Source organism: Mus pahari, chromosome 13, assembly GCF_900095145.1.
Source record: "Mus pahari chromosome 13, PAHARI_EIJ_v1.1, whole genome shotgun sequence".
Lineage (NCBI taxonomy): Eukaryota > Metazoa > Chordata > Mammalia > Rodentia > Muridae > Mus > Mus pahari.
The window spans coordinates 71,280,536-71,292,794 of record NC_034602.1 but is presented as its reverse complement, the minus strand read 5'-3'; the positions used below and the strand labels follow the sequence as shown (position 1 = coordinate 71,292,794).

The window sequence follows — 12,259 nt, the reverse complement described above, 5'->3', positions numbered from 1 at the left end:
ACTGCTAGTGAGAATCACTACTGCTAGTGAGAATCACTACTGCTAGTGAGAATCACTACTGCTAGTGAGAATCACTACTGCTAGTGAGAATCACTGCTGCTAGTGAGAAACGTATGGAAGGAAAGAAAGGGTAAGTTGTTTTTTCTATCAATCTTTTTGTGTGTGTGAAATTAGTATTTACATGATCCTGATTTTTATTAAAATATTTTAGTTAAATTAGTAACATCTAATTGGCAGACAAGGGTTTCTTGTAATTTTTTCATCTAGTGATAAACAATAATACTTTTTGAGGAGCCATTTGACCTGAATCTCCTTTAAATCACTCAATGCATATTTATTGAATATCTACTATATGACTGAAAAGGAATTGAGGTATTGGAAACTGAAATAAGTTTTAGTATTTATTAACTTTCAAAAATTGACAGTACTGGCTAATTTCAGGACACCAAGGTAAGAAACATGCAACCACTTACTATCATACTAAAAACTGAAGTGTGCATTAAAATATGCATCAATTTGAGCATTACTTGCAAAAGTAATTACTTAAAAGTATTACATCACTTTATAAAAAGTTGGAATTTGAATACTAAAATTGTAGTGCCTTTTTCTTACTGTTAAAGAGACAAAACTAAAAATTATATAATTATTTTAAATATTAATTTTCAGTAATGCTCCTTATTCATGTCTTTTCATAAAGATAATACCCATGTCCCTATAGGATGGCTAATGTGAATAGCAGGAGAGCCTTAAGTGCTATAGATTGCTTTAATCAAACTCAGTTGTGTAGAAGTTCTCCAAATGATGTGTACCCTTCTTTAATTTCTTAGCAAAAACACCAGGAGAGATTGCACGAATATGAAACGTGTGCTTCACAGTTCTAAAAGACAGAAACAAAGAGCTGGGGAGAAAAGCAGGATCTTGAGGGTAGACAGGCACTTCTAGTGGTTAATGTGCATGAAATTGTATGCCTCAGGAAGAAACTCGATTTGTCAGCAGGATACAAAGGAAAAATTCTCTCTTCAGAATACTTGGAGTGGGAGGTTCATTGTTTTATTCTTTTCTCCCTTAAACGAGTGGTCCCTGTAGCTGAGCTAAATGAAGGCAGCTCTACTGGAAGATGCTGCAGTCCCAACTCCAATTCAGGTCAGAACAGGAGGGAGCTGGATAGGAAGGGGGCAAGGGGATCAAATGAATGTTGGTAAATGGCCAGATGTAACCCTCTCATTATTTGGGGCTTTTCCTGCGAAGAAAATACCTGCTAAGGAGGAAAATTAGACCTTAAAAGAAAACACAGATTCTTATAAAAGCCACAGTGGAACTAGTGTGTGACAAGAACAGAAACGAGTATTGATTCACCTGGCCCAAATTTCATTAAAAACAGAGTACCTATGAACACAGACAACGAAGGACAGAATGAGTTAAGATGACTTAGTAAAGGTTAGATATAACACAGAGGATGTGAAAAACAGTACAAAAACACCCACAGAGACAAACTTTCCAGGTTTCTGCAGTCACTCATTTCTGTTTTCTTTCTTCTTTCTTTCTTCCCCCCCAAAGGCATCTTCAAAAGATAGTGATATTATACAATTAATTAGGTTAAAGTTTTAGGTAAAATTATTGTTCAACTATAGCTATTTATTGAGTTCTTGAATTCTGTTACAAATATTATAATTTGAGAGCAAGGAATAGAGTTCAGTGGTGGAGCATGGAGCATCGATTATGGTCAGGGAACTGGGCTTGACCATCAGTTTTACAAGCATTTCCCAGCTAGTTTACTTTCCTTACTTAATGCAATAAACACAGCTGAATTGTAATCTACATTACCTCTAATGTGTTTTATTATTAATAATATTTTCTACATGTTTCTGTTAACCCTAAAAATTATCGTACTCAATTTTGCAGGCTACAAAAAGTTGGTTCAATTGTTGCTCTTCAAGATCTGATGCCAGCTCCCATATCAGTTGGCATACAACTGCCTGTCATCTTAGTTTCTAGGCATCTAACACCTTCTGACCTCCACAGGCACACCCACACATGGGACCCGCACATAAAGAAATACACACATAGACATAAATAAAAATAAACAGCTTAGGACCGGTAAAATAACTCAGTGCATCTGATTGCCTGCCGCCATGTTTGATGACTTAAGATCCACAATATGGAAGACAAAAATGAACTCCTACAAATTATCCTGTGATCTCCACACATTTAATGTTGTATGCATGTAGGTAGTCACAACACACACACACACACACACACACACACACACACACAAATAAGTAAATAAATGTTTGAAATGTCAATATTTGCTTGTGATTTACACACAGGATTTCCTGGTAAGTTTTGCTCTTTTTGACACAAGACTCAGAAACCTCATTTGAAAGTGTCCCCATCAGATTTTGGGTAGGCAAATTTGTTGGGCACTTCCTTGATTAATGATTGCAAGGGAGGATCTATACCACCATGAACAATTATACAACTTGGCAGTTGGTCCTGGGTGTTATAAGAAAGCAAGCCAGGCCAGTCTTAGAGAATAAGCCAGTTGGTAGCCTTTCTCCCTGGCTTCTCCCTTAGTTCCTGTCTCCAGGTTCCTGCCTTAAGTTTCTATCCTGACTTTCCTGCATGATGGCCTGTAAGCTGTAAAAAGAAATGAATTCTTTCCTCTAAAAGCTGTTTTTAGCTGTGGTGTTCATCACAACAATGGAAAATTAAGTAATACATCATTAATGAGCCCAATGTAAGGAAATTATAATATTTCTTCTTCCTATCAACTATTAAGAAGAAAACTTTTATAGCTTCAAAATTTACTGTTTGTTACAACAGTGATGATGCATCCTGAGAAATGCATCATTATTTAATCTGTGATCGAGTGAATGTCACTGAGTAAGCTTACAAAACCATAGAGAGTAGAATCTTTGATGCCCCTGTATGCTATAGACTTTTTATCTTAGACTACATACATGTAGCATGTACCAAGTAAGGTTTGCAGATGTGGCAAAATGGCATTTGTGTATCTGAGCACATCTAAGCACATAAAAGGTACAGTAAATGTACTGAGCAGGAGGAAAGTTGCGGACTCATTGGAAGCATTATAGAACCATAGTTATATCTGGAACCTTGTCATGCATGGAATTCTATGGCATAGAACAATGTAGATTTTATGTTACATAGCTTGTGATCTTTGTGAGTGTGTTTGTTTGTGTTTGTGTATTTGAGTGTGTGCATGAGTGTGTTACATTGACACTCATGTGTACTTGACTATATATGTACGTGGGATATGAGTAGACATTTATGTGTATGTGTGTGTATGTCAGAAGATAACCCTGGTAGCTATCCTCAGATGCCATGCTCTGTTGACAGGTTCTTTCCCTTGGAACTGACTTTGAAGTCAAGGCTTTCTGACCCAAGAGTCCCTGAGAGTTGCTTATCTCCATCTGCCTGACCAGCACCAGGTTGCAAATGAAAGCAGATTGACCTCAGGTCCTTAGACTTAGCAACCAAGCATTTAACAAAGGGAGCTATGCTCACAGCCCACAGCTTATGCTCTTAAGTTTAAAATGGAACTGAAAATAGTCATCTGTTTAGCAAATAGGCTATGGTCTTATGTGGATTGTCTGTTTAACTGTTGCATAGAAATTTCAAGTGTAATGTTTAAACCATAAAATCTCAAGTTACAGCAGGTTTCAAAAGTTTTCTCTAATATAAACAAAAACCTATTTATTAATTCACTCTAGATAAGAAGCTCATTATAAGTTACAGGTAGCATTTCTATGAGACACAAGCTAGCTTTATGTTGTATTTAGAAATACAAGCTTGTGGCGATTTTATTACTCTTTATAAAATAAAATAAATATTCAATTTATTTAATAAATAAAGTAAATAAAGCTAACAAGAATACAAACCCTTTAATAAATAACTAAGAGATTGTGAAGACAGGATTGGATCTGTGCAACCCTTGGATTCACCACATACATGGCATAACTGAGTAGGAAGATTTAAAAAAAGGTATAATAAAATAAAATATCGTGTAAAAATATCAACAGAAAATCTATAAGGCTAAATATTACAGCTCCTTATGAGAGGGTATTGGAGGCAGATAATGTCTTAGCTCTGACTTTTTCTAGTTACACTGCACACAGGGCACGTATCTAACATGCTGAGCATAAGGTTCCTCTGCAAGTGAAATGGTGATGTTCATCATTCCCAAGGAGACTTGTGAGAGTGAGTACGCTAATGTATGTTCATGAATACACTAATGTATGTTAAGCTTTAACCCCTGGGATGAATGGCATGTGGCAGCATCAATAGACCTTAGTAATGCTGAGCAAGTGACTCCAGTATCCAGAAAAGCATGCGTTTCATTTCATGTTTAAGAAAGAGTTGCATATTAATGTAAATCGGTCCTTAGTGGATCATATAAAGTCTACAGGGGGAAAGCTAGAACATGATAATGCTTGCATGGACTGAAAAATTGGTGACTTTTAAAGTAATCAGATTGTATTAGGAATCCATGATTCATTGTCCTGTTAAATGAAAGCAACTTGCCGCCAACAAGTTTTTGTTTGTTTGTTTGTTTGTTTGGATTTTCGAGACAGGGTTTCTCTGTATAGCTCTGGCTGTCCTGGAACTCAATGCCAACAATTTTTGATGTTTTCTAATTCTTCTCTTGAGCGAGGGTTTCATGTATCTCAGGCTGGCCCTGAACTTGCTATATACTTGAGGATCACCTTGACCTTCTGATCCCCTGGTTTCCATCTCCTTGTGTTTGAATTCTAGGGATCAATCCCATGGTTCTTTGCATTCTCAGCAAGCACTCCCTCACCTCAGCAGCATCTTAGACCCAGGTGATGCCTTCTTTGGATGATTTTCTCTCTAAAATCATATTTAGCTTGTGAAATGCATTCCAACTCTCTATAACCCTCTAAAACAAGTATATTGAAGAGAATAGAAACACAATTCAGATGTACACTATAAATTCATAAAATATAAAGTTGCTAGTGGGCATATCTAACTTTGTAGTTCTTCATTAGGAAAAACAACCAGATAAATAACATACTAAGAAGTATTTTTAAAGCAGCCAGAAAATATTCTGATTATTAGCAACCTCCAAATATAGATATTAAAGGATCACGTTTTCCATATTTAACAAATTATGAGAGAAAAGATATGGTTTTAAAGTACAGCTTTTTAAAACAGTGTGAGCAACGTCTTATTTATATGGACATGATTTCTGCAGAGGACATTCCAGAATGAATCTGGAAGAAGCTTTTAGAGTTGTTTCACATTCTCAAAGAAAGCTGATGAAATACAGGAGAGCAACGAGGCAGCTGTGAAATATTTCATATCTTTACCAAATTATATATATATATATATAAGAGTGCAATCTAACATTTTATCTCTGCTGTCATGTTTCAAAGTATGAAATTTAGAATATTAATGTAGGTTTTACAGAACTATTTTAGAAAGAAAATCTTTCCTATTGTGTATTTCTTTCATAAAATGTCTCTTTAACTCTGCATTCTACACACTTCACCAAGATCTCATTATGCAAGCAACGTATAACTGTCTCAGTTCAAAGATAGTTTATGCATTTCATTCCCTAAAATATCACTGGTCAACCAAAAAATGGTCACTAGGAATTTTATACTCTTCAAAAAGGCCCCTGTGGAGATGATAATATATGAAACCCAACTGAGAGTTCAATTAAACCTATATACTTAAACGCATCTTTTAGAACAAAGAATATTAAGTGCATGTGATGCATTGAATTCACACTATCCAGTCATGCTATAATGACTTAAAAATGAAATCTTAAACTTCTTCGTTATTATTTTCAAATTATAATTCCTTTCTTGTTGGCCAAAGTTCTCTCTATTTTTGAAGTGTGCGCACTTTCAGCTCATGAGTAATGTGCTGCTCCTTGAAATAAGCATGGGTGAGCAAGCTCAGAGCTGTCTCTTGGCACGGCAAACCTGCTGATCCCCAGATATTTTCCTCCTTCTGAGACATCAAAGGAAGTTGGATCCTGGGATTTGTTTATGATCCCAGGTGTTCTCTCTCTGTCTGGCATGAGCTGAATACCTAACACGAGACTACAGGATTTCCTGTGTGATTTTCACTACAAAATCCCATGAATAATTAACTAGTAAGATAAAAAAAAATCTTTTCTGATGATGAATCTTCCCTTGGGATAAAAAAGTCAGAAAACGCTCCATTTTAGATTATTTCATTCTTCATTCTTCATTATTCCTGAAGAAAAAACACACACGCTCTATACCACGACTGATCTAAAGGCTGCAAACATCCTCCTTGGGACTGTGTAAAACATAATCTGAGGTGTTTCTTAATTCATGGTCTCCTTTCATTCTCCAGTTTGTACCCTGTGAATGGACATACATCTGATTTTTCAAAGGTTGACAGTACATAAAACTTAGATATAATTACTTTCATCGGACTGAAAAAAAAATCAATTTTGATGGATATAAGAGTATAAAGTTTACATTTACATTCAATTTCTACTTGCTCAGTCTTGAAGAGATCCAGTGTGCACATTCTACCTAGTCTTTGCTTTTCTTAGGCATTGCATGTTCTTGCATTAAAAACATTGTTACCACAGACATTCATGTACATTATCATCAAAATTATGCAGGATCGAAATTAGATGCCATAGGGACAAGCAACGAAGGAGGGGATCTAGACCTGAAAATGCCACATCCTTTGCCTTCTTTATATTTATGTGATATTTTTATGTCGTCACAGAGAATACATGCAAATTAAAGAGTAATATATTTTAAAGGAAAAGTAGAGGAATATACATACTATAAGGGACACATTCATACTGCACTTCAAGGTATTTATATGTTCCCGGACATGGGTCTGGAAATACATCAGGACCCGCCACCACTGCACACTGGGTTCTGTTATTGCATCTGAAATCAAAAGAAAGAAATAGTAAATTTATGCAAGCTTAAATCATCATGAATACCAAACACTGATGTTATTTTGCCTTCCAGTTACATACAACTAAAGAAGGTTATATGACTTCAGACTTATTAAAGGGGGATCTGAAGTGTGCTTTAGAAAATAAAACACGAGCATCTATCTGTGTGTTTTCCTCATAGTCAGTTATATGTGATTGAATAGAGCATAATTTTGAAGCAGCACTTGAGGATTGCTGAGGCAATACAATGTCATCCCTAGGACACTGGCAATGTGAATACTTGGCAGGATAATTTAAGTGGAAAGACCTCCTCCCATGCCAAAAATGATACTTAACAGAATATAACTAAATATTTTCTTAGACCGTTGTAAAATAAACTTAATGAGTGTGATAAAAATTCACATTAAATGAGTGAAAAGTTACCCTTAAAACCTTTATCCATGCTTAAAGATTCAGTAAAAACTTAGTATTTAAGGGTCAATGAGATGGTTCAGCTGGTTAAGCTGTGTGATGCCAATCAAGCCTGATGAATTGATTTTAATCCCCAACACTCATCATCAGGTAGAGGGTAAAAGGAAATTCCACTGCACCATGGAATGTGTACTGAAACACATGTGAGCATAGGCATGCACAAAAATAAATGTTAAACTGTCAAAAATTGATCACTTAGAGAAATATGTTTATTCTGCACAGTTGATATTAACTGCACAAGTAACACCCTTTTAAGGACCTGACTATCCATGTTTTGACATTCCATCTATTAATGACAGCAACCTCACAGATTACATGCCGTTTGCCAGTATTATGTAAATCACAAGAGGAGCTTTACTTTTTTTTTTTTTTTTTTTTTTTGGTTTTTCGAGGTAGGGTTTCTCTGTGTAGCCCTGGCTATCCTGGAACTCACTTTGTAGACCAGTCTGGCCTCGAACTCAGAAATTCACCTGCCTTACATTTTTGAAGATAATGAAAACATATTACTATTACAACAGACATATTCTCTTGGTCACTTGCATAGTATTTGATTAAACCAATGTGGGCTGATGTATCCTTGAGGGAAAAAAATACAGATAATTAAACTCAATCACCTCTGAAAAAGTATCTAGCTCATGATGGCCTCAGTACTACTGCACAGTAAGCTATGGTTAATGGTTTCCCGAACACATAATACTGGCATGGCCTGTACTTGAATGGCCAGGCTGACAACTTGTTTTATGTTTTAGCTTATTCATTCCAGGTATGGAAAACAAATTTAGCCTCACATTAGGGCTAGGTTTTTACTACCACTTTCTTTAAGGCTTCATTCCCTGGTGCAACCCATGTCTCAGAAGACAACCAGGACCTGGGCATATATATGAAGTAGCAGACACAAGACTCAGTTTGATTTAGAGTAAAAAAAAAAAAATTGTATTTACATGAGACTAATTCAAGTAAAACAAATAAAATAAAAGACCATAATTAGCCCAGCATTTAACCCAAAGAGTTAACAAGTTCCAATGCTCTCAACTATAGATGAGGCATCTGCTCTCTTGGCCAGGCTGTTGTATCTCAATATCAGGTAAATATGAGTGTCCTTTAACACACAGAACAACGCAGTGTCCTGGAGTATACTAGTGAACAATGACACTGCTTTCCTATTACAAAGAGAGTCCAATCACAGAATATGTATCACATTATTACAGGATATTTGGAGTAAACCAAAAACAGTGTTCACATATTGCACAAATTATGTGTAGATTAATTATCTTCACCAAAGAAAATTTAAACAGTCTTCATTGACAATTTTAGTTATTTTTGTATCTTAGTTCATGTATTTCTTAGTTGAGCTTGTGTGTAAGGAGACAGTATATGTGAAGAGGCACAACATCTAAAAATCCCACGTGATGATATATGCACCCTGTCTTAGGTAAAACAGAACTACCTTACAATTTTTACTCTTAGAAAAACTTACTATTTTAGCTCATAGTGTTCTGAATATCAAAGGAAGGCAAGTCTGCTGAAATCTATGGAACGTTCTCTTTATCTAAGGCACATTATAATCTTTGTATAAGACACACCATGATCATAGTACTAGGTGTTTAAATATTTTGAAGACATGATAGATTGGGAAATCAAAATGGAAAGATATCTTCCCTCTTAGTTTTCTGCTGGTACCTCAGCTACTAAGTCAAAGCTTTTGAATAATTCATGTTCTATAATAATTTCAAAATCATAAGTAAAGTCATTCTAATATACTATATACGAAGGGAGAAATAAAATCCGATCTTCATAGGTGAGAAATTTAGATGCTGAACTGTTTGTTTTTAATATAAATACAAATTAAAAATTACTTCTAATATTCTTTAAATATTATACTATAAATATTTTTAGATTAACAACAAAGAATAAAAAAGACTGCAATAATGTGTTCAAATAAGCCTTAATCCATCAATAAAATGAAAACACCCTAATCATGAAATATTTGAGGAATTATTTATATTGACATTATTTACAGTCTTGATTTCATTAGATAGCTTATATGAATATCACCTCTACTGTAACATTAATGTCATTGTAAGGTGACACTAATAAATATCAGGTAGAATTCTAAAAAAAAAAAAAAAATAGTCATTAAAAATCCACCAAAATGTCCTTTTGTTGTCTAATGGCTATAGCTAAATCTTCGAGTATGATATTGAATAAGAAGGGAGTGGGCAGCCTTATCTTCTCTCTGATTTTTGTGGGATTGCTTCAAGTTTCTCTCCACTTATTTTGATGGCTGTTGGTGATTTTTTTAAAAAAATGTTTTTGTATTTTATTATATAAGTACAATGTTGCTGTCTTCAGACACACCAGAAGATGGAGTTGGATTCCAGTACAGATGGTTGTGAGCCACCATGTGGTTGCTGGGAATTAAACTCAGGTCCTTTGGAAGAGCAGTCAGTGCTCTTAACTGCTGAGTCATCGCTCCAGCCTGTATACTGCTTTTATTATATTTAAGTACATGTCTTGAATTCCCTATCTTTCCAAGACTTTTAACATTAAGGAGTGTCATATATTTTTAAAGGTTTTTTTTCAGCATCTAATGAGATGATTATGTGATTTTTTTTTCTTTGAGTTTGTTTATATAGTGGATTATGTTGATGGATTTCCATATATTGAACCATTCTTGCATCTCTGGGATGAAGCCTACTTATCATGGTGAATGAACGTTTTTGATGTGTTCTTGGATTCAGTGTGCGAGAATTTTATTGAGTATTTTTGTGGTACATTTACACAATGGAATAGTATCCAGCTATTACAAATGATGGCGTCACAAACTTTGTAGGCAAATGGATGGAACTAGAAAATAACATCCTGAGTTAGGTAACCCAGACCCAAAAGGACACACATGGTATGTATTCACTGATAATTTGATTTAGCCCAAACCTCAGAATACCTATCTCACAGATGAGGATGGGAAGAGACAGGAGGCCAGAGGACCAGGAGAATGAATACAAATAAGTAGCAATAAACCACCAATCACAAACCTCTTAAAACTGGAGTCTTAACAAACTCATCAATAACATTGGTTATTTTATTATATCACAGGGTTGGTGAACCTATTACAAAAACATAGTACATATAGATATGGTCATTTCTGTCAGTGTTATTATCCTTGCCATGAGTCAGTAGTTTTGGGACAGGATTGAGTTCAGGTAAATGGGCACGTGTGAAAGAAACTACCAATGTGACACCAAGCAACATATACATTCTCTGGTTTGAGGGTAGAAACAGCAGAAAATATCGTTACATAAAGGCATGGAGTATCACCCATAAAACCTCCATCAATGGATGCCAGCTCTGAAATCATATACACACAGCCAATACTAAACAGACTCAGCAGGTTGCATTTGTATACATGTCTTTGTGTGTCTGTATGTGATAATCACAACTAAATAGAAAGGTCATGAATCTGAGAGGGAGCAGATAGGGTACATGGGAGACTTTGGAGAGAAGAAAGAGAAATAACTACCTACTAAGGAAAAATAACGAAGCACAAATGTATATTTAAAAGCATATACATAAAAACAAAACCAAGTAATGCTGAACACAAAAAGCAAAAAAACAAACAAAAAACCCAAAAACCAAAAAACAAAACAACAACCAAAAACCCAACTCTTCCAAGTACCCGCCAAGTCCTTTATTACATGAAAACTACTCTCCTTTACATATTCTAGGATAAATCCAAGACTTTTTGTTAAAAACCTTTCTTCTAGTAAGCTAAACTTAGAATTGTTCACATATATCCTGTATTGTGTTATGTTTAGTTGATCTCCTTTTGCCAGCTTATGAACTAATGAAATTGCATACAGTTTAGATATAGGCTGTGACCTTTTAATATATGCACAAATCATAAGGATTCTCTCATATAGCATACCAAGCTAACTGATCATCTAATGGAGTCACACTCGTCTTTGTTTATAGAAACGGTGATCTACTGTCACTGCAAACTTCAGAACATGTTAACCGAGACCACCATTCTGTAAACTTGATCTGCAGCATACCTGCATCCTGTATTTCTAAAATTGCACATCCTTTGATCAGGCTCTTTCTTTTCCGACCATACCTCAGACACAGGCAGCATCCATTCTGAGCTGTTTCTGTAAGATTCACGGGCTTATAGCCCTGGAATTGGGCTTTAAAATGAACAAAGCCACACACATTATTTAGAAAACAATTGCCATCCTTTAACGGTGCATGAAGTATAATGGTGATGTTTAAGCCATAATCTTTCCATCTTGGAAATCTATAACAGTGGCTGGCTAGAGTTAAGAATGTTTTCAATTAAAGATAAATGGAATTGAATTTGCCTCCCTTTATTACCATCTACATATGGAATCATTTGGAAGCCGAATCTCCTTTACTTGCATATAGAGTCAAACCAATTGAAATGTCTACTTGAATTCATTATCTGCAAGTGCAGCCCACACTGATCCTGCTTTTCCCTAAATGTGAAGGGGCAAGTATTCACAGAACCAACTACACAGAATAATAACATATATTCCCTAAAATCCTCCTATATTATATTGTATGCTAACTTATTTCATAAAACACTCCTACATTGTATAATGCTTCTATACTATATAGTATGTTAATAATATATTTATAAAATCTGGACTAAATGATAAGTTAATATATATATATATATATATATTATATAATTATATATTATATAATTATATGTATTGTGCTAGCTTATTGTTTTGTCCTTAAATCGCAGACAATCGTCATGGTATTTCATGAGAGTGATTAAAAACATCCCTTCATAAACACCGAAATGGATGATCACAGCCAGCTACT

General features: G+C 35.0%; 1 protein-coding gene across 22 annotated transcripts in view; it reads right to left on the bottom strand.

Moving 5' to 3' along the window:
- The window catches only part of Adgrl3 (adhesion G protein-coupled receptor L3), a 777,100-nt gene that overhangs the window by 339,230 nt on the left and 425,611 nt on the right, over positions 1–12,259 (bottom strand). For all 22 annotated transcript variants that reach the window (XM_029545394.1, XM_029545383.1, XM_029545393.1 and 19 more), the window contains one exon: positions 6,820–6,929. In XM_029545394.1, coding sequence (XP_029401254.1) covers positions 6,820–6,929 — 110 coding nt within the window. The remainder of the gene's footprint in view (positions 1–6,819; positions 6,930–12,259) is intronic.